We start from the raw sequence: 18,387 nt of genomic DNA, 5'->3' as shown, positions 1-18,387 counted from the left end.
GGAGTCACCTCGTTGCCTGCTGAGGCGGTGTATGTCTCGACCTTCTCCTTCTTGGCTTCTTCAATCTGCTGCATAAACCACTCTCTGGATGCGTCACTCCATCCAGCCATCGCTTCTTGTAGAAGCTCACGTCGTGCCTGCTGACATGTCGAGCGGATGGCTTCTGCGATAGCGTCGGGGGTGCATCCCTCCACAGCCTTGCAAGCCTGGGCTGTCCTGCTGTTCGGATAACGCTTCGCGAAGCTCTTCACCCTCTCGACGAGATCAGCTTCGAGGACAGAGGCATCCACAAGTCCGCTCTGCGTGTATTGGCATGATCTCCGATACAGCAGGTTGCGAACATTTTCATCATACTGAAGAACCATACTTAGAAAGCTATTTGAAGTATACAAACCTCTCGCTTGCAGCTTCCTTGGCGCCCTGGCAGCTTCCCCTACACCACGCGTGCAGCCATGGTGCCTGGAATAACCGGCGCTGCCTGGAATAACCGGCGCTGCCTGGAATAACCGGCGCTGCCTGGAATAACCGGCGCTGCCTGGAATAACCGGCGCTGCCTGGAATAACCGGCGCTGCCTGGAATAACCGGCGCTGCCTGGATTAGAATGCTAGAATGTTGCTCGGCCTCGTTGTGGGCTTATGCAATTTGATCCTAGTCTAAAGAGGCGCTCGAGCACTGGGAGTACACGGCCTACGATGCGAACCCTGCTTCTGAGGCGTCTTTCTACTTTCTACTTCTGCTGTCTTCTCTTGGCTTGCTCAGCCTCAGTCAGGAGAGTTGCCTCTCCTCACCTTGGCCTTCGGTCACCACCTACTCTACCTCCATTCAGCTTCCTCAGCCTCAGTCAGGAGAGTTGCCTCTCCTCACCTTGGCCTTCGGTCGCCACCTACTCCTCCTCCATTCAGCTTCCTCAGCCTCAGTCAGGAGAGTTGCCTCTCCTCACCTTGGCCTTCGGTCGCCTCCTACCTTCTCTCCTTACCTTGAGCTCAGCTCAAGCTCGGTACGGGCTCGCCCTGTCTTCTTCCTCGCCCTCGCCTTGCTCTTCCTCCATGTCTTCCTCTTCTTCGTCATCTTCCCTCATCTCCACTCGCAGTCGGTCCTTCTTGTCCACCTTCAGCGAGCAGGCCAGCACATGCATCTCTGCGAATTTACTCAGTGCTATGAACAGGAAGCTAAGAGATCGACGCTCTATGTCGTCGCTCTCCGCCTCCTGCTCAAGCTCAGCAGCTGCCGTTGCCCGTGGCGAGAACGCGCTGCCCCTCCTTGCCTTCTTGCTCTCTCCTTGCACGCGAGTCCAGCGCTTGCTCTGCAGCCACTTCCCCAGCTTCTCCTTGAGAACGTTGCGCCCAACTCCCTGCTCCTCTGGCATCTTCGCCCACTCTCCCAGCGACATGAACTCCAGGCTCCCCGGAGAGTAGAAGGTGTCGTGGAGGTTGCCAACGGCCTTGTCCAGGACCAGCTTGATCGGCTCGCTCGTCCCTGCCTCGTTCAAAGAAGCTGCATCTTCGATGACTGCTGACAGCTCGCTGACGAGCTGCATGTCCTCTTGGCTTGACGGAGATGCTGCCTCCATTGTGATCCTCTCCAGGTCTGTAAACTCCAGCCACTCTCCCTCGCTCTCCTCCTGTCGCTGCGCTGCGTCGCTGGTGCGGCCCCGCTGACCAGCCGCCTCAGGCTCCTTGTCGAAGCCGACTGCTTCGAGCTTGGTTGCTGCGCCTTCGAGATAGAAGGGCAGCTCCTTCATCATGCGTCGAGCATCCTCCGTGGAGCCGAGGAGGATGCATAGCTTGGACCCGTTCCAAGACTTAGTGTTCAAATCCTCCTCCATGTCGATGCCTTCAACTTTGATCTCGAGCCTGTTAGCGATCTCCAACAAGACTCTCTTGACTCTTGCGATGGACGTGTTGCCGCCGTTGCACAGCCCCTCCATCTCCTTCCTCGTGAAGCGACCAGATGCCGCCGTCGACTTGATGATGATCTTGATCTCCTTGCCGTCCTTGCCGCCTGCCTTCTTCTGCAGTCTTGATTCTTCAACTTATTCCTAGAGACAAAGCGATCAGCTGTCAACTCGACTGCGAGCGCCTCTCTGATCTTCGGGTCCTCGCTGAACAGAGTCAGGTGTACTCCCTCCATCGCTTCGCTCTCTCGGAAAGCTCGAAATGCTGTATCATTCGCCTCTGGGCAGCTCGAGGAGACGATCCACTCCACCTCCCTCTGTCTCCAGATGACGTTGGCCCCTACAGCGACGAAGCCTTTCTGACCTAAGCCTTTGTGGACTTGCTGGCCTGGCGCCCCAGCGACCAGCATGCCTGCCAGCGGCTGGAGTTGGACCGCTGCAAGGGACTGGCGCAGCAGCTGATAGCGATAGACGGCAGCTATCTCAGCCGTTGTCATGCCGCCCAAGGTTAGCAGGTGAGTCAGCTCTGCCAAGCTGCCCCCTTTGCCCCAGGGTCCTCTCTTGGCTCGAATCTTGAAAGATCGATCGTGCACGATGCTCACATGTACAGCTGTGAACTTGCGACCATCGATCGCGAAGTCCTCTCTTCCCTGCCAGAGCTTCTCCGCTTGTGCATTGCGGAGGAAGGAAACAGTCACCGGGATCTCCTCAGCACTCGCTATCTCGGGTCTATACGGAGCCTTCCACATGATTGCTTTACTCTCTTGCACTGAGTCTACGATCAGTCCGATCTCTTCGAATTTCTTCTTCAGCTTCTCTTCATGGTTGACATACACCGAGGAGATGCCCAGGAGAGTCATGGAGATGAAGGGAGTCACCTCGTTGCCTGCTGAGGCGGTGTATGTCTCGACCTTCTCCTTCTTGGCTTCTTCAATCTGCTGCATAAACCACTCTCTGGATGCGTCACTCCATCCAGTCATCGCTTCTTGCAGAAGCTCACGTCGTGCCTGCTGACATGTCGAGCGGATGGCTTCTGCGATAGCGTCGGGGGTGCATCCCTCCACAGCCTTGCAAGCCTGGGCTGTCCTGCTGTTCGGATAACGCTTCGCGAAGCTCTTCACTCTCTCGACGAGATCAGCTTCGAGGACAGAGGCATCCACAAGTCCGCTCTGCGTGTATTGGCATGATCTCCGATACAGCAGGTTGCGAACATTTTCATCATACTGAAGAACCATACTTAGAAAGCTATTTGAAGTATACAAACCTCTTGCTTGCAGCTTCCTTGGCGCCCTGGCGGCTTCCCCTACACCTGACGAGGAGCCATGCTGCCGAAAATAACGGCGCCTGTGCCGAAAATAACGGCGCCTCCTAAACCCTAAACCTAAACCCTAAACCCTAAACCCTATTATTATTATTATTATTATTATGTGAGTTTATTAGAATGCTAGAATGTTGCTCGGCCTCGTTGTGGGCTTATGCAATTTGATCCTAGTCTAAAGAGGCGCGCGAGCACTGGGAGTACACGGCCTACAATGCGAACCCTGCTTCTGAGGCGTCTTTCTACTTTCTACTTCTTCTGTCTTCTCTTGGCTTCCTCAGCCTCAGTCAGGAGAGTTGCCTCTCCTCACCTTGGCCTTCGGTCGCCACCTACTCTACCTCCATTCAGCTTCCTCAGCCTCAGTCAGAAGAGTTGCCTCTCCTCACCTTGGCCTTCGGTCGCCACCTACTCCTCCTCCATTCAGCTTCCTCAGCCTCAGTCAGGAGAGTTGCCTCTCCTCACCTTGGCCTTCGGTCGCCTCCTACCTTCTCTCCTTACCTTGAGCTCAGCTCAAGCTCGGTACGGGCTCGCCCTGTCTTCTTCCTCGCCCTCGCCTTGCTCTTCCTCCATGTCTTCCTCTTCTTCGTCATCTTCCCTCATCTCCACTCGCAGTCGGTCCTTCTTGTCCACCTTCAGCGAGCAGGCCAGCACATGCATCTCTGCGAATTTACTCAGTGCTATGAACAGGAAGCTAAGAGATCGACGCTCTATGTCGTCGCTCTCCGCCTCCTGCTCAAGCTCAGCAGCTGCCGTTGCCCGTGGCGAGAACGCGCTGCCCCTCCTTGCCTTCTTGTTCTCTCCTTGCACGCGAGTCCAGCGCTTGCTCTGCAGCCACTTCCCCAGCTTCTCCTTGAGAACGTTGCGCCCAACTCCCTGCTCCTCTGGCGTCTTCGCCCACTCTCCCAGCGACATGAACTCCAGGCTCCCCGGAGAGTAGAAGGTGTCGTGGAGGTTGCCAACGGCCTTGTCCAGGACCAGCTTGATCGGCTCGCTCGTCCCTGCCTCGTTCAAAGAAGCTGCATCTTCGATGACTGCTGACAGCTCGCTGACGAGCTGCATGTCCTCTTGGCTTGACGGAGATGCTGCCTCCATTGTGATCCTCTCCAGGTCTGTAAACTCCAGCCACTCTCCCTCGCTCTCCTCCTGTCGCTGCGCTGCGTCGCTGGTGCCCCGCTGACCAGCCGCCTCAGGCTCCTTGTCGAAGCCGACTGCTTCGAGCTTGGTTGCTGCGCCTTCGAGATAGAAGGGCCGGTGAGTGGATGATGGGTGAGGTGGCAGTGGGTTGTGGATGAGTCCCTGGGACTCACGTCCCTTCCCCCGGGCCTCGGTCACGACCGGGCCCGAAAGCCCGGCCGGTCGCCGCCCGGCCTCCTCCCCCCCCGCCCCCCCCTCCCCCCTCCCCCACCGGCTTACCTGCCTTACCTTCGTTGCTTGCCCCGTGTCCACCTCATTTATTTCTTCCTCCTTCCCCCCTTGGGGCCCACAGCTCCGCTCCGCCTCTTGTCCACCTCTAAGACTCAAGCGCGCGAGAGGCCTGCGCCAGCCTCCTCCTCCACGCCCTCGCCCTCCTCAGCTTCCATGTCGACTTCTTCCTTCAGCATCAGCCGCAGTCGGTCTCGCTTGTCGACCTTGCCCGTGCATTTCAGGCCTTGGTTTTCAGCAAATTTACTGATCGCAAGAAACAAGAGGCTCACAGATCGACTCTCGATGTCATCGCTCTCAGCCTCCTGCTCAAGCGCATCAGTTGCTGCTGCTCTTGGAGAGAAAGCGCTGCCCCTCCTCGCTGCTTGTTTCTGCTTCTTGTTCCCCTGTACCTGAGTCCAGCGCTGCTTGCCCAGGTACGCTCTCAGCTTTTCCTTCAACATGTTGCGCTTCGATCCCAACGACGGCGTGGCTGCCCAAGCTCCGAGCGTCATGAACTCCACGTTGCCCGGCGAGTAGAAGGTGTCATGCAGCTTGCCGACACTCTTGTCTAGCTCCAGCGGGATCGGCTTGCCAGCAAGTAGATCCTCCTCTGACGTCTCCAGGAGCATCGTCGAGAGGTCGACCAAGACCTGCTGGTCGACTGGTCCTGACGGCGAGGCCGCCTCCAGAGTAATCCTGTCGATGTCGCTGAGCTCCAGCCATCCAGCGCCTTGCTGCTGCCCTTGGGGCTCCTGAGCCTGCTCCTCGCTCTCCTCTTCATCCTGAGAGCTCCACTTGAAACCCACAGCTTCCAGCTTGACTTCCAGGACCCCTTCCAAGTAGAAGGGGATGTCTTCCATCAGACGTCGAGCCTCTGCCTTGGTCGCCAGGGAGAGAGTTATCAGGCTCCCATCCCAGCTCAGCGTGTCTCGATCTTCTTGAACCTCAATGCTGGCAAGCTTCAGGTTCATTCTTCTTGCTAATTCCAACATGGCTCGCTTGACTCGCGTGGTCGATGTGTTACCTCCTCCGCACAGTGCTTCCATCTCCTTCCTCGAGAAGCGGCCTGTGCTCATGCTTGACTTCGACTTGATCTGCACCCTGAAGCTGCCGCTTGGAGCCTGCTCCCTGTCGCGAAGTACCTTCCTCTGCTTGGCAATCTTTCCTCTCGGCACGAAGGTGTCTGCTGTGAGCTCGACTGCAAACGTCTCTCTGAGCTTGGCGTCGTCGCTGACGAGAGTCAGGTGCACCCCCTCCATCGCCTCGCTCTCTCTGAACGAGGCCAACGTCTGCTCGCAGCTGGCCGTCGATGGGCAGGATAGTACCCACTCGAGCTCTCTCTGCTGCAGAGCTCCGGTGCTTGCTCCAACAGCAACATACGTCTTCGGGCTCGGCCCCTTGCGACCTCTCTGCCCAGCACCCTGCACGAGCATGCCCGCCAGCGGTTGTACCTCTGCTGCGGCGAGACATTGCGAGATCAGTTGGAATTGATAGATCCGAGCTATGTCCGCCGTCGACATTCCTCCAAGAGCTAGGAGCTGCGATAGCTCGGCAAGGCTCCCTCCCTTGCCCCAAGGTCCTCGCTTGGCTCGGAGCTTGAACGACCGGTCGTGTGCAATGCTGACTTCAGTTGCTCTGAAAATTCGCCCGTCGATGCTGTACTCTCTGCTGCCTTGCCAGAGTGCGATGGCTTCTTCATTCCGAAGGAAGGAGATGGTGACTGAGATGTCGTCTGCTCGTGCTATCTCAGGTCTGTAAGGTGCTTTCCACATGATGGACTTGTCGTCTCTATCGACTGAGTCTACTATGAGTCCCAGCTCCGTCAACTTCATTTTCAATTTGTCTTCTTGTCGCACATACATCGAGGAGATGCCCAGGAGAGTCATGGAGATGAAGGAGGTCTCCTCGGTGTCTTCGGTGCCGATGTAAGTCTCGACATTCTGCTGTTTGGCCTCTTTCATCTGTTGCATGAACCATGCTTTCGACTCTGGGCTCCATGCGCTCAGAGAGTCTTCAAACAGGTCGCGTCTCGCCTGCCGACATGTCGAGCGGATGGCTTCTGCGATAGCGTCGGGAGTGCATCCCCCCTCAGCTCTGCAAGCATGAGCTGTCCGACTATTCGGATAACGCTTGGTGAAGCTCTTCACTCTCTCGACGAGGTCGGCCTCCTCGACGTGGCCTCCTGAGCGCTCACCCTGCGTGTATTGGCATGATCTCCGATACAGCAGGTTGCGAACGCTCTCATCATACTGTAGTACCATACTTAGAAAGCTGTTTGAACTGCACAAACCTCTTGCTCGCAGCTTCCTCCGGTGCCCTTGCGCTCTCCCTACGCGCCACAGAGCAGCATGCCTCTGTCAACGGGCCCCTCCCTACGCGCCACAGAGCAGCATGCCTCTGTCAACGGGCCCTGCCTCTGTCAACGGGCCCCCTAAACCCTAAACCCTAAACCCTAAACTCTCCCAGCGACATGAACTCCAGGCTCCCCGGAGAGTAGAAGGTGTCGTGGAGGTTGCCAACGGCCTTGTCCAGGACCAGCTTGATCGGCTCGCTCGTCCCCGCCTCGTTCAAAGAAGTTGCATCTTCGATGACTGCTGACAGCTCGCTGACGAGCTGCATGTCCTCTTGGCTTGACGGAGATGCTGCTCCATTGTGATCCTCTCCAGGTCTGTAAACTCCAGCCACTCTCCCTCGCTCTCCTCCTGTCGCTGCGCTGCGTCGCTGGTGCCCCGCTGACCAGCCGCCTCAGGCTCCTTGTCGAAGCCGACTGCTTCGAGCTTGGTTGCTGCGCCTTCTAGAGAGAAGGGCAGCTGCTTCATCATGCATCGAGCATCCTCCGTGGAGCCGAGGAGGATGCATAGCTTGGACCCGTTCCAGGACTTGGTGTTCAAATCCTCCTCCATGTCGATGCCTTCAACTTTGATCTCGAGCCTGTTAAGGACTCTCTTGACTCTTGCGATGGACGTGTTGCCGCCGTTGCACAGCCCCTCCATCTCCTTCCTCGTGAAGCGACCAGATGCCGCCGTCGACTTGATGATGATCTTGATCTCCTTGCCGTCCTTGCCGCCTGCCTTCTTCTGCATCCTTGATGCCTTCTTCAACTTATTTCTGGACACAAAGCGATCAGCTGTCAACTCGACTGCGAGCGCCTCTCTGATCTTCGGGTCCTCGCTGAACAGAGTCAGGTGTACTCCCTCCATCGCTTCGCTCTCTCGGAAAGCTCGAAATGCTGTATCATTCGCCTCTGGGCAGCTCGAGGAGACGATCCACTCCACCTCCCTCTGTCTCCAGATGACGTTGGCCCCTACAGCGACGAAGCCTTTCTGACCTAAGCCTTTGTGGACTTGCTGTCCTGGCGCCCCAGCGACCAGCATGCCTGCCAGCGGCTGGAGTTGGACCGCTGCAAGGGACTGGCGCAGCAGCTGATAGCGATAGACGGCAGCTATCTCAGCCGTTGTCATGCCGCCCAAGGTTAGCAGGTGGGTCAGCTCTGCCAAGCTGCCCCCTTTGCCCCCGGGGTCCTCTCTTGGCTCGAATCTTGAAAGATCTATCGTGCACGATGCTCACATGTACAGCTGTGAACTTGCGACCATCGATCGCGAAGTCCTCTCTTCCCTGCCAGAGCTTCTCCGCTTGTGCATTGCGGAGGAAGGAAACAGTCACCGGGATCTCCTCAGCACTCGCTATCTCGGGTCTATACGGAGCCTTCCACATGATTGCTTTACTCTCTTGCACTGAGTCTACGATCAGTCCGATCTCTTCGAATTTCTTCTTCAACTTCTCTTCATGGTTGACATACACCGAGGAGATGCCCAGGAGAGTCATGGAGATGAAGGAAGTCACCTCGTTGCCTGCTGAGGCGGTGTATGTCTCGACCTTCTCCTTCTTGGCTTCTTCAATCTGCTGCATAAACCATTCTCTGGATGCGTCACTCCATCCAGTCATTGCTTCTTGTAGAAGCTCCCGTCGTGCCTGCTGACATGTCGAGCGGATGGCTTCTGCGATAGCGTCGGGGGTGCATCCCTCCACAGCCTTGCAAGCCTGGGCTGTCCTGCTGTTCGGATAACGCTTCGCGAAGCTCTTCACCCTCTCGACGAGATCAGCTTCGAGGACAGAGGCATCCACAAGTCCGCTCTGCGTGTATTGGCATGATCTCCGATACAGCAGGTTGCGAACATTTTCATCATACTGAAGAACCATACTTAGAAAGCTATTTGAAGTATACAAACCTCTCGCTTGCAGCTTCCTTGGCGCCCTGGCGGCTTCCCCTACACCTGGCAAGGAGCCATGCTGCCGAAAATAACGGCCCTAAACCCTAAACCCTAAACCCTAAACCCTAAACCCTAAACTCTAAACCCTAAACATGGACACATGCAAACGTATGAAGAAGCATGGACACATGTAAATGTATGAAGAGGATGTTGCTTCTTCGAAGATGGTATGGAAAGACTCGTGACAATGAAGAAAGTTTGGGCCAGGAAAAATTTGAGGAAATTTCCCAAATGCGTTAAGCTTTCCTCATAGCTGCATATTGTACCATCAATCAGATGTAGGTAGCCTCATTTTAAATGTTCTAGGCAGGTGCGAAGCGGATGTTCTCCTATAAAATTTATGGTCTACGATACTGATTCATGCAACACTTGTGATTTTCTGATCGTAATAATCAGATTGTCAGAGTGTGTTTCCATATGTTTAGATAACCTCCTCCACTCAATATGGTAGATTGAATTTGAGCTTAATGATAGTTTACTAAACTAAAGATGAGGGTCCTCTCAAATAAAGCTTGGTTTAACATCTCTGCATCTGAGCAGCAAGTGTGCTGCTTTTCGCTGCAAGTCAGATGTCAAGCTTTGCATCAACAATAATTTTCTGCGACAGAGCAATTATTCATTTGAATCCAGGAATATATATGTCAAAATCAAGCCTGCATGCTTTTCTTGCTGGAATTCTATCTGAAAGTCTCTTGAGAAGCTAGTCATCTCTGCAGAGTATCTGTGAACTCTCCAGCGCGCAGTGTTGTAACAAGGGAAGTGAAACACGGAGATTATCCGTTTGAATGCTCTCACAACGATCATTGGGCTGCATGGCTTCCAGATATCTGCGATACCTTCTGTGTCATTGTCTCTCTCAACTGCTTCTCATCCAATGGTCCACATCAGCAAAGGACAAGGAGGCAGCAAAATAAAATATTTTGGAGGAAAACTCTCATTGAAAAACTCAAAGCACATGTGTAAGCTTCCGAATCACACATCCGTCGCAAGCCTTCCAGCACACATGCATGTTGGGCTTCTGATTCACCTGTGTCATTGTCTCTCTCAGCTGCTTCTCATCCAATGGTCCACAGCAGAATGGTTTGCATCTATGCCAGCATCAGGGAAGGGGTAAAGGACAAGGAGGCAACAAAATAAAATATTTTTCATTTTGTACTGTTATCGACATATAAAAATTATTCTAGTGAACATTTCAAATAAATTTCGTAAGGTCTCAAATTACCTGGTACAAATAACTGAAATCCCTAAACCACCCCTCGATTCCCAGGGACTACCCTACAAGATACCGTATATGCCTACCTGACCAAAATCCTACAGAATGGAGCGACGACATAGAGCGTCGACCTCTTAGCTTCCTGTTCATAGCACTGCCAGGAGTAAATTCGCAGAGATGCATGTGCAAGAAGGACCGACTGCGGGTGGAGATGAGGGAAGATGATGCTCCCTCCATCGCTTCGCTCTCTCGGAAAGCTCGAAATGCTGTATCATTCGCCTCTGGGCAGCTCGAGGAGATAATCCACTCGACCTCCCTCTGTCTCCAGATGACGTTGGCCCCTACAGCGACGAAGCCTTTCTGACCTAAGCCTTCCGGCGCCTGCCTGAAATAACCGGCGCCTGCCTGAAATAACCGGCGCCTGCCTGAAATAACCGGCGCCTGCCTGAAATAACCGGCGCCTGCCTGAAATAACCGGCGCCTGCCTGAAATAACCGGCGCCTGCCTGAAATAACCGGCGCCTGCCTGAAATAACCGGCGCCTGCCTGAAATAACCGGCGCCTGCCTGAAATAACCGGCGCCTGCCTGAAATAACCGGCGCCTGCCTGAAATAACCGGCGCCTGCCTGCCTGAAATAACCGGCGCCTGCCTGCCTGAAATAACCGGCGCCTGCCTGAAATAACCGGCGCCTGTAAACCCTAAACCCTAAACCCTAAACCCTAAACCCTAAAAAACCCTAGTAGTAGTCAGTCGAGTTTATTTGAATGCTAGAAGTTAGTCGTACCGGGTACCTCCCCGGCCTATTCTAGTCTAAAGGGGTTCTCACGCTTGGCAGAGCGGCCCATCTTGGATGGCCCTTTGTGGCATCCAGGGTTCGATCGCTGTTTCGCTGTTCCTATTGTTTCCGTGGTCCTCCGGTTTGAGCCGCCGGTGCCGCGCCTCCGCGGCCGGGCCCGGCTCGACGGTTTCAGTGTAACCGTCCACCTGTTTGTTGCGCTAAAATTAGTCCTTGCCCTTTCCCTGCCATGCTGGTCCTGTTTTTTCGCCTGTGGGGCTTCCCCTTCGGTCTGTCCGCGTTGACCTTTACCCTGTCATCTTCCAGCTGTCTCGTGTGTCCTTTCCCCTTCCCTGCCATGCTGATCCTAGTTGCTTGCTTTTGAGGCTTCCCTTTTGATTTGTCCTCGTTGGTCTTTACCCTGTCGTCTGCCAGCCTTCTCATATCCTTCGCGCTTGTTCTCTGCGCTGTATCTATCGTTGGCCTGTTGCCCTTGGTCCTCTGTTCCCTTTCCACCTTCTGATTGTAGTTCACCGTCTTTCCTGTCTGTTAGTCGTGTCTCCTCTTCTCCTTGAGGTCCACAGCATGTGTTGCACTTCGAGCAGCTGGATGACTATCTTGGTCATAGCTTTGTCAATCATATCCTCATCCATAAGCAAGTTCTGAAAATTTGTGGTCCATTCCTGCTCCATAATACTGCCTCTCACTCCTGCGATGAACGTGGCTTGTATAACCTCCGTGTTGTCGCTCCTACTGGTCATCTCTGCCCGCAGTGCTGCATATTTCTGTTCTTTCTCTTGAAACTTTGCTTGCAGGTTTGCCAGGCTGCTTCCCTCGCCCGTGAATTCTGAAGTTCTTGCAATCTCCACTAGTACAATGCGATTGCTCCCTCTGAAGAAGCAGAGCCCATCCGGTATGAGATTGCCGTGTGCTGGTGCAGTCAGTCCTAGCCCTGTCATAGAGTTGATTGGCGTTTGCCACCAACTCTCCTGTTCAATATTTTTCTTCTTCCAGCTTTCTCTCAGGCATCCCTTGATTGTCTCCATTACTCTGTTGTGTGCCAGAGCAATCATGAGCTCAAATTCCTTGCAGGCTAGCTGAACATGTACCCAGCTTTCTTCCCTTCCTTCGCACCAAGGGCAGCAGGGGGATGTCGTCTTCTTCCACTGGAACAGCTTTTTCCTCGTTGGTGCTGACCAGGTAATAGCTTGGATAGTTGTCCGAAGTACTGATCCGCGACACCTCTGTAAGGCTCGACCTAGGATCCTTCTGCCCACTTGTGGTTCCAGGAGAAAGGTTTCCGTCAAGGTGAGGGGAGCTTCTTTCCTCCTCAATTCCAGTTGTTCTTCTCGGATTATTTTATCCCAGACCTTCAATCGATCCATACCAGGCTTGAAGTTCTCTTCGTCTGCAATGCAGAATCCCAGGTCGCCGTCGATGAGGGCTCGTTCCCATGTGGAGGAGAAGGAGGATTTTGCCTTACGGGCTTCTTCCGCTGCTTCTTGTACTACGGTGTGATCTGTAATCATGGAGAGGTTGATCTCGATGCCTTCCCGCTGAAATTTGATCAGGCAATCCTGCAGTCTTCCCGCCAAGTCATCCACGAGCTCATCTTCATACTGCATGGTTGACCACCTGAGGGTGTCCGTAAGAAAGCGATGCATTCGGGTTGATTTAAAGAGGACGAAGATTTTCCTGATTGTTTTTTGTTTGCCTCTTTGTTCCCAAATCGCTTGTAGGAGTATGCAGAGTGCGATGGTATGTGCTCTGATAACGCTACATTTTCCGTGTATCTTGATCGCTCCGCGTTCCTGTTCTCCTTCCTTGTCTTGCGTGCTGTATCCTATCGACATTGATCGACCCTTCCTGTTTCGTGATATGTCGCCGTGAATTGCGGACCACACTTGGTTCCTTTTTTTCTCCTGCTTGGCAGAGGCTTGAGGGTTGTCATGTTTCTTCCTCCGGTACTCTTGTAGCTCCTCCGACTGTTCAGGGATCAGGTGTACTGTGAGTTGGACAATTATTCTCTCTTGTTCCGACTCCTTGCAGTAGACGATCAGGTCGTCTTGTGACTTCCTGAGGCTCCGATCGCCAGTCCTCCAGAAATTTGCAGCATAGCATATCACTGTCAGGGGCCCGGTGCCTCTGTCAGGGGCCCGGTGCCTCTGTCAGGGGCCCGGTGCCTCTGTCAGGGGCCCGGTGCCCATGACTCAGAGAAGAATAATGGCGAGGGGAAGACTCAAGTTTTGTGTAATGCACACAAAACCTGAATTGAGGAGCACATGAGAGATAGACTGTATGCTAGGATGTGAAACCCAAGCATCCAGACATGAGGCCCGGCGTCTGCCGCAGTTAGCAAGACGGCTAGGAAAGCCCCCTCTGGTATAGTTCAAACAGCTTTCTAAGTATGGTTCTTCAGTATGATGAGAGCGTTGGCAACATGCTGTATCGGAGATCATGCCAATACACGCAGAGCGAGCTTGTGGATGCTTCGGTCCTCGAAGCTGAAGCCAAGAAGCAGAATGTCGAGACATACACCGCCACAGCAGGCAATGAGGTGACTTCAACGAGTTTTCGTTTTACCCAGATGACACGAATCATCATGCACTCACTGTAACAACTTCTTCCTCGTATGATAATGAATACACATCCTGTCTCTCCCCTCAAAATCCTTGAAAAACAGAAGACTGTCCCGCAAGAGAAAACTACGTTGCAGACGTGTCTTCATGCATATATGGCAAGATTTGCATATCGGCGACGAGATTTCTTTTGCTGCTACGAGAAGGTCGACATCAAACTCGTTGGTCGAGAGACGTTCTTCCGGTCGGAGATGAGAAGCACTTCAAGCAGACGGGTCATGCACAAGCATCCTTCTGCTTGCCCCTTCTGCTTTGAGAACGATGAACGAGAGGGAAGCTCAGAAAGGAACAAGATATAGGAAGGCCGTCCACTTTGAACAGATCAAGTTTCAGGTGGAATATCTAAGGATATGATACGAGGTTGGGAAGAGCGTAGTAACGACTTGAGATTCATCAGAGGTTAGCATCATTCTGGAAGCTCTCTTCAAAATGGACTCTCTGATGAATACTCAATCGAATGTAATGATGTATCATGAATGTAACCTTCATTGAAAGTATGCTCATTCGCCACAAATTCGGATGGGAACCAGAAGGCGTTTAATAGAAATCTATTGATCAGAGCAGCAGCTTGTATCACACTCTAGACCACAATAGCTAATTGATATCGATGCCTATTACTTGAATCTTGTTCCATTCCGCACCATTTTCCCAACCATAGTTTGTCAATGCGCTAGGATTAGAAAAATTTGATACCTTGAATCGCTCAAGTGCTTTAGGCACAACGAAGTAGAATTCCACATTTCTGACGCAGAAGCCGATATTTGTCATTTTTTCCAAGAACTTTGCACATGGAGCAAGATTGAACGAGTGCTCTTTGGCGATTGTTACTTGCACGAAGCGCACTGATCCATCTGTCTTGTTCAGAAAAACACCATCATAGGCTGGATGATTGAAGTTCAATGGCTTTGCCCACAAACCATTTTCATTCCCATCGAAAAAAGTCTGATCGAAATTGTTTGACACTATCTTGACCACACCTTTAGGCCAGATTTTTGTGCCATTTCCCCCAACTCTCCAGAAAATCTTAAGGTCTTGTGCAGCAATCGTGGCAAAAAACAATATTTCGAAAAATTTCCCTTGCATTATCGGGTCATTTGGTTCGAACAATGCTGCGCACTTTCTTAATCGGTCTGGGCCCATACGAATGGCAAATTCGAATGCCACAAATTCACTGACAAATGTCAGGCAATCACTTTGGCTGACAGCATCTCTTCTTACTGAGAACAGGCCGTCGATCAAATTTGGAGACTGCGTTCCCGAACTCATATGTGATTCAAAGTCTTGGACAGCAGTCAAGGCTCGTCTAAGTCGTTTTATCACCTCTGACGTATTCCATGCAAACATGCACCTTGATGACTTTCCAGCATAAAAATACTTCGATCGAATTCTGATCCTACGGATGCTACGATCACTCTTCTTGCCATGAGATTCCAGGAACATCTCCGTATCAAGGTTTTCCTTCACTAATTCGTAGAACTCGTTGCACTTTATGGCAGAAAGATATTCCTGCTCTGTCCATGGATTGACAAAGAAAAACTCCATTCCAAGTCTAGTATCTTCTCCTCCTTGAATTTTAATGTTCCCTGACATAGAAGTCACAACAAGTAAACGACGCATACTCTTGTCTTGATTTCGCCAATCACTCAGTAATTCAATCAGCAACTCATATCGCTCCGTCTTCCGGTATCCATCTAGAATGATCAACCCTGGACGATTGAACTCATTCAGTCCCAAGCCACTCAGCATGTCTTCATCAGAGTATCTTAATAGTTTTACTGCGCGAACACCTTGCTCATTCCTGAGAAGCCCTTCCGGTAAATTGAACATTGACAAATGAAGCCAGCAAACATTCCATGCGCTACTGTTAAGTCCGAGACAAAAGGCAAGAGCCGTCAATGACTTTCCTGTCCCTGGCGATCCATTCACCCATCCAAAGCAACCTCTCTTCATCACTGCTTCTTGCATGAATTTCATTTGCTCTTGGACTGCCTGTCGACAATATACCATAGCATCCATGCTATCATTTTCCTTCTCCGCTAAATGTTCCCCAACACCGGCAAGTTTTAGATACTGGGCTGGAAACCTGATAAACTCGGAATTGTTACTGTATTCTGGTATCTTCCTGATTGCTAAGAACGATGATAGTTGTATTGGTGTTCGATAAATTTGTCTCTCAAATTGCTTCCATCTCAATATCAGCATCTCCTTCCCTTCCGGGTTTTGGCACGTAAACATCATCCCCTCAAGCCTCAGACGCTCTTCCCTCACCGCCAGCTTTTCTAGTGCCGCCTTTAGCTCCTCCTTCCCTTCCGGGTTTTGGCACGTAAACATCATCCCCTCAAGCCTCAGACGCTCTTCCCTCAACGCCAGCCTTTCTAGTGCCGCCTTTAGCTCCTCCTTCCCTTCCGGGTTTTGGCACGTAAACATCATCCCCTCAAGCCTCAGACGCTCTTCTTTCATATTCTGTTCAGCCCTCCTTAGCTCTTCTCTGAAATTCTCCTCATGCCTTATCAACTCTTCTCTCACCGCCAGCCTTTCTAGTGCCGCCTTTAGCTCCTCCTTCCCTTCCGGGTTTTGGCACGTAAACATCATCCCCTCAAGCCTCAGACGCTCTTCCCTCAACGCCAGCCTTTCTAGTGCCGCCTTTAGCTCCAGATTGAGTTTCGCAAATTTGCGCTCGTCATTGCATTTCTGAAGCTCTTCCATCAGGTATTTGATGTAAGGATCCTGCATGGCAGAATAGCCCAAAGATCCATCTGCACTCCTCCGCGGTCGCTTGGAGAAATGATTGTGAGACTTAGTTGACGATCTTGATTTCTCACTAGTTGAAATTGGACGAGTAGCAGTGCTACTGGTGACGATCATCCCTAGCAAACAGGCTGTTGCAAAGCAAATATGTAGTCGGGACATGAGCTAGACTCGCATGCGATCACCTTGTTTGCTCCCAGCTCCCTGCCACAACTCATCATCACCTGGTCTTCATCTACCCCCTTCATCTCTCTCGCCCAATACTTATCACTTTCCTTTCCTCTACCTGTGATTTTCATTCCCTCATCATCAGCATGCGCAACGACTTCATCATGCAAGATCCTGACAGCTGGCGATTTTCAGCAAGAGTTTCTGCTCTTTTCTGCTGCTCTCATCTCCTCCCTCTTCTTCTATACGCATTTTTACGCCTACTCTACTATAATCCGAAAGTACCACCAAAAATAAACCCTGTAAGCAAGGATGAGTATACAGGGGACCCTGCGTTTCATTGTGTCCAAGCTCCTTGATGCGCCACTGTCGCCTACAGCTGGGGTTCGCTTCTGTCCTCTCACTGTCGCCTACAGCTGGGGTTTGCTTCTGTCCTCTCACTGTCGCCTACAGCTGGGGTTTGCTTCTGTCCTCTCACTGTCGCCTACAGCTGGGGTTCGCTTCTGTCCTCTCACTGTCGCCTACAGCTGGGGTTCGCTTCTGTCCTCTCACTGTCGCCTACAGCTGGGGTTTGCTTCTGTCCTCTCACTGTCGCCTACAGCTGGGGTTTGCTTCTGTCCTCTCACTGTCGCCTACAGCTGGGGTTTGCTTCTGTCCTCTCACTGTCGCCTACAGCTGGGGTTTGCTTCTGTCCTCAGAGGCGGCCTACTCCTCCTCTAACTCATCGCGCTGGCATGCTCCTTTCCCTTCCAGCAACAATTTAAGTAAATATTTACCTATATAGGCGGGACCTTCCGGAGGTTATATAGTCAGAGTCCTATATGATTGAGTAAATATTCACTCAAGTTTTCCTAATTGATTTTCCTAATTGGGACTCAGCGAAAATGCTGCTGCAGTCATCACCATGGAAGGATGTGTAGGTTACAAGAGACTCAGTAGTAGTTGCATCATGTCGTGCTGGAAAGTGAGATTTTAATGACATCTGTAAACATTTCATTGATGATGTACTTTGACTATTGAATACGGTAACCGTACCATACGTCAGATACAATCTTCATGGCCATCATTGATCAGTGAAAAAGGCTTTTGTGGTGATGAACCATGTGCAATGGATTCAAACTTGTATGTATGTCAACCCTTTTCGAAGCCAGGGAAAATGTTGATTGTTAGCGAGATATTGATTCATCTCAGCCAATATCTAAGTCAACTGCTGTCAGAGGAACTGGGGGATATGGCCCATCAACTTTAGACTGGAGTGCCTGAACACAGCTTGTTGATGCAAATTACTCTCTTTCTGATAATAAAATTGATGGCTGTCACTCCAGTCTAAAGTTGATGGGCCATATTCACCAGTTCCTCTCACAGCAGATGACATAGATATTGGCTGAGATGAATCAATATCTCGCTAACAATCAACATTTTCCCTGGCTTCGAAAAGGGTTGACATACATACAAGTTTGAATCCATTGCACATGGTTCATCACCACAAAAGCCTTTTTCACTGATCAATGATGGCCATGAAGATTGTATCTGACGTATGGTACGGTTACCGTATTCAATAGTCAAAGTACATCATCAATGAAATGTTACAGATGTCATTAAAATCTCACTTTCCAGCACGACATGATGCAACTACTGAGTCTCTTGTAACCTACACATCCTTCCATGGTGATGACTGCAGCAGCATTTTCGCTGAGTCCCAATTAGGAAAATCAAGGAGAGGAGAGGAGAGAGTAGTTGCAAAAAAGACCTGCGAGTGACAGAGAAGGGAGGAGGATGGAGTTAGCTGGGGTCATCAGTCAGTTAGTCGGTCGGTCGGTCGGTCGGTCGGTCGGTCGGTCGGTCAGTCTGTACCTCGTAATTTTTTATAGTGATGATTGAGTTAGCTTTACGCCATCTGTCCTCTTCACTCCATCTGCATCTGACCTTTCTCTTGACCTTGCGTTTTGTCTACCT

At 51.7% G+C, this 18,387-nt stretch overlaps 2 protein-coding genes across 2 annotated transcripts; both read right to left on the bottom strand.

Annotated features, from left to right (window-relative positions):
• Window positions 1-368: 368 nt before the first annotated feature.
• Window positions 369-7,583, bottom strand: GUITHDRAFT_155905 (hypothetical protein). Its single transcript, XM_005820846.1, is given in 6 exon segments — window positions 369-479; window positions 555-558; window positions 571-602; window positions 3,269-3,296; window positions 3,315-4,407; window positions 7,362-7,583. 2 exon segments carry the CDS (start codon window positions 7,518-7,520, stop codon window positions 3,724-3,726), a joined length of 843 nt encoding a protein of 280 aa, XP_005820903.1. The 5' UTR covers window positions 7,521-7,583; the 3' UTR covers window positions 369-479; window positions 555-558; window positions 571-602; window positions 3,269-3,296; window positions 3,315-3,723.
• Window positions 7,584-14,109: 6,526 nt separating this feature from the next.
• On the bottom strand, window positions 14,110-16,248 carry GUITHDRAFT_119905 (hypothetical protein; the record flags this gene model as incomplete). The annotated part of the gene is made up of 1 exon (XM_005820845.1): window positions 14,110-16,248. One exon carries the CDS (start codon window positions 16,246-16,248, stop codon window positions 14,110-14,112), a length of 2,139 nt encoding a protein of 712 aa, XP_005820902.1.
• Window positions 16,249-18,387: the final 2,139 nt, after the last annotated feature.

The sequence above is a fragment of the Guillardia theta genome (assembly GCF_000315625.1).
Source record: "Guillardia theta CCMP2712 unplaced genomic scaffold GUITHscaffold_162, whole genome shotgun sequence".
NCBI classification, from domain to species: Eukaryota; class Cryptophyceae; order Pyrenomonadales; family Geminigeraceae; genus Guillardia; species Guillardia theta.
The sequence above is the reverse complement of the archived record's forward strand: the minus strand, read 5'-3'. Positions and strand labels throughout refer to the sequence as shown.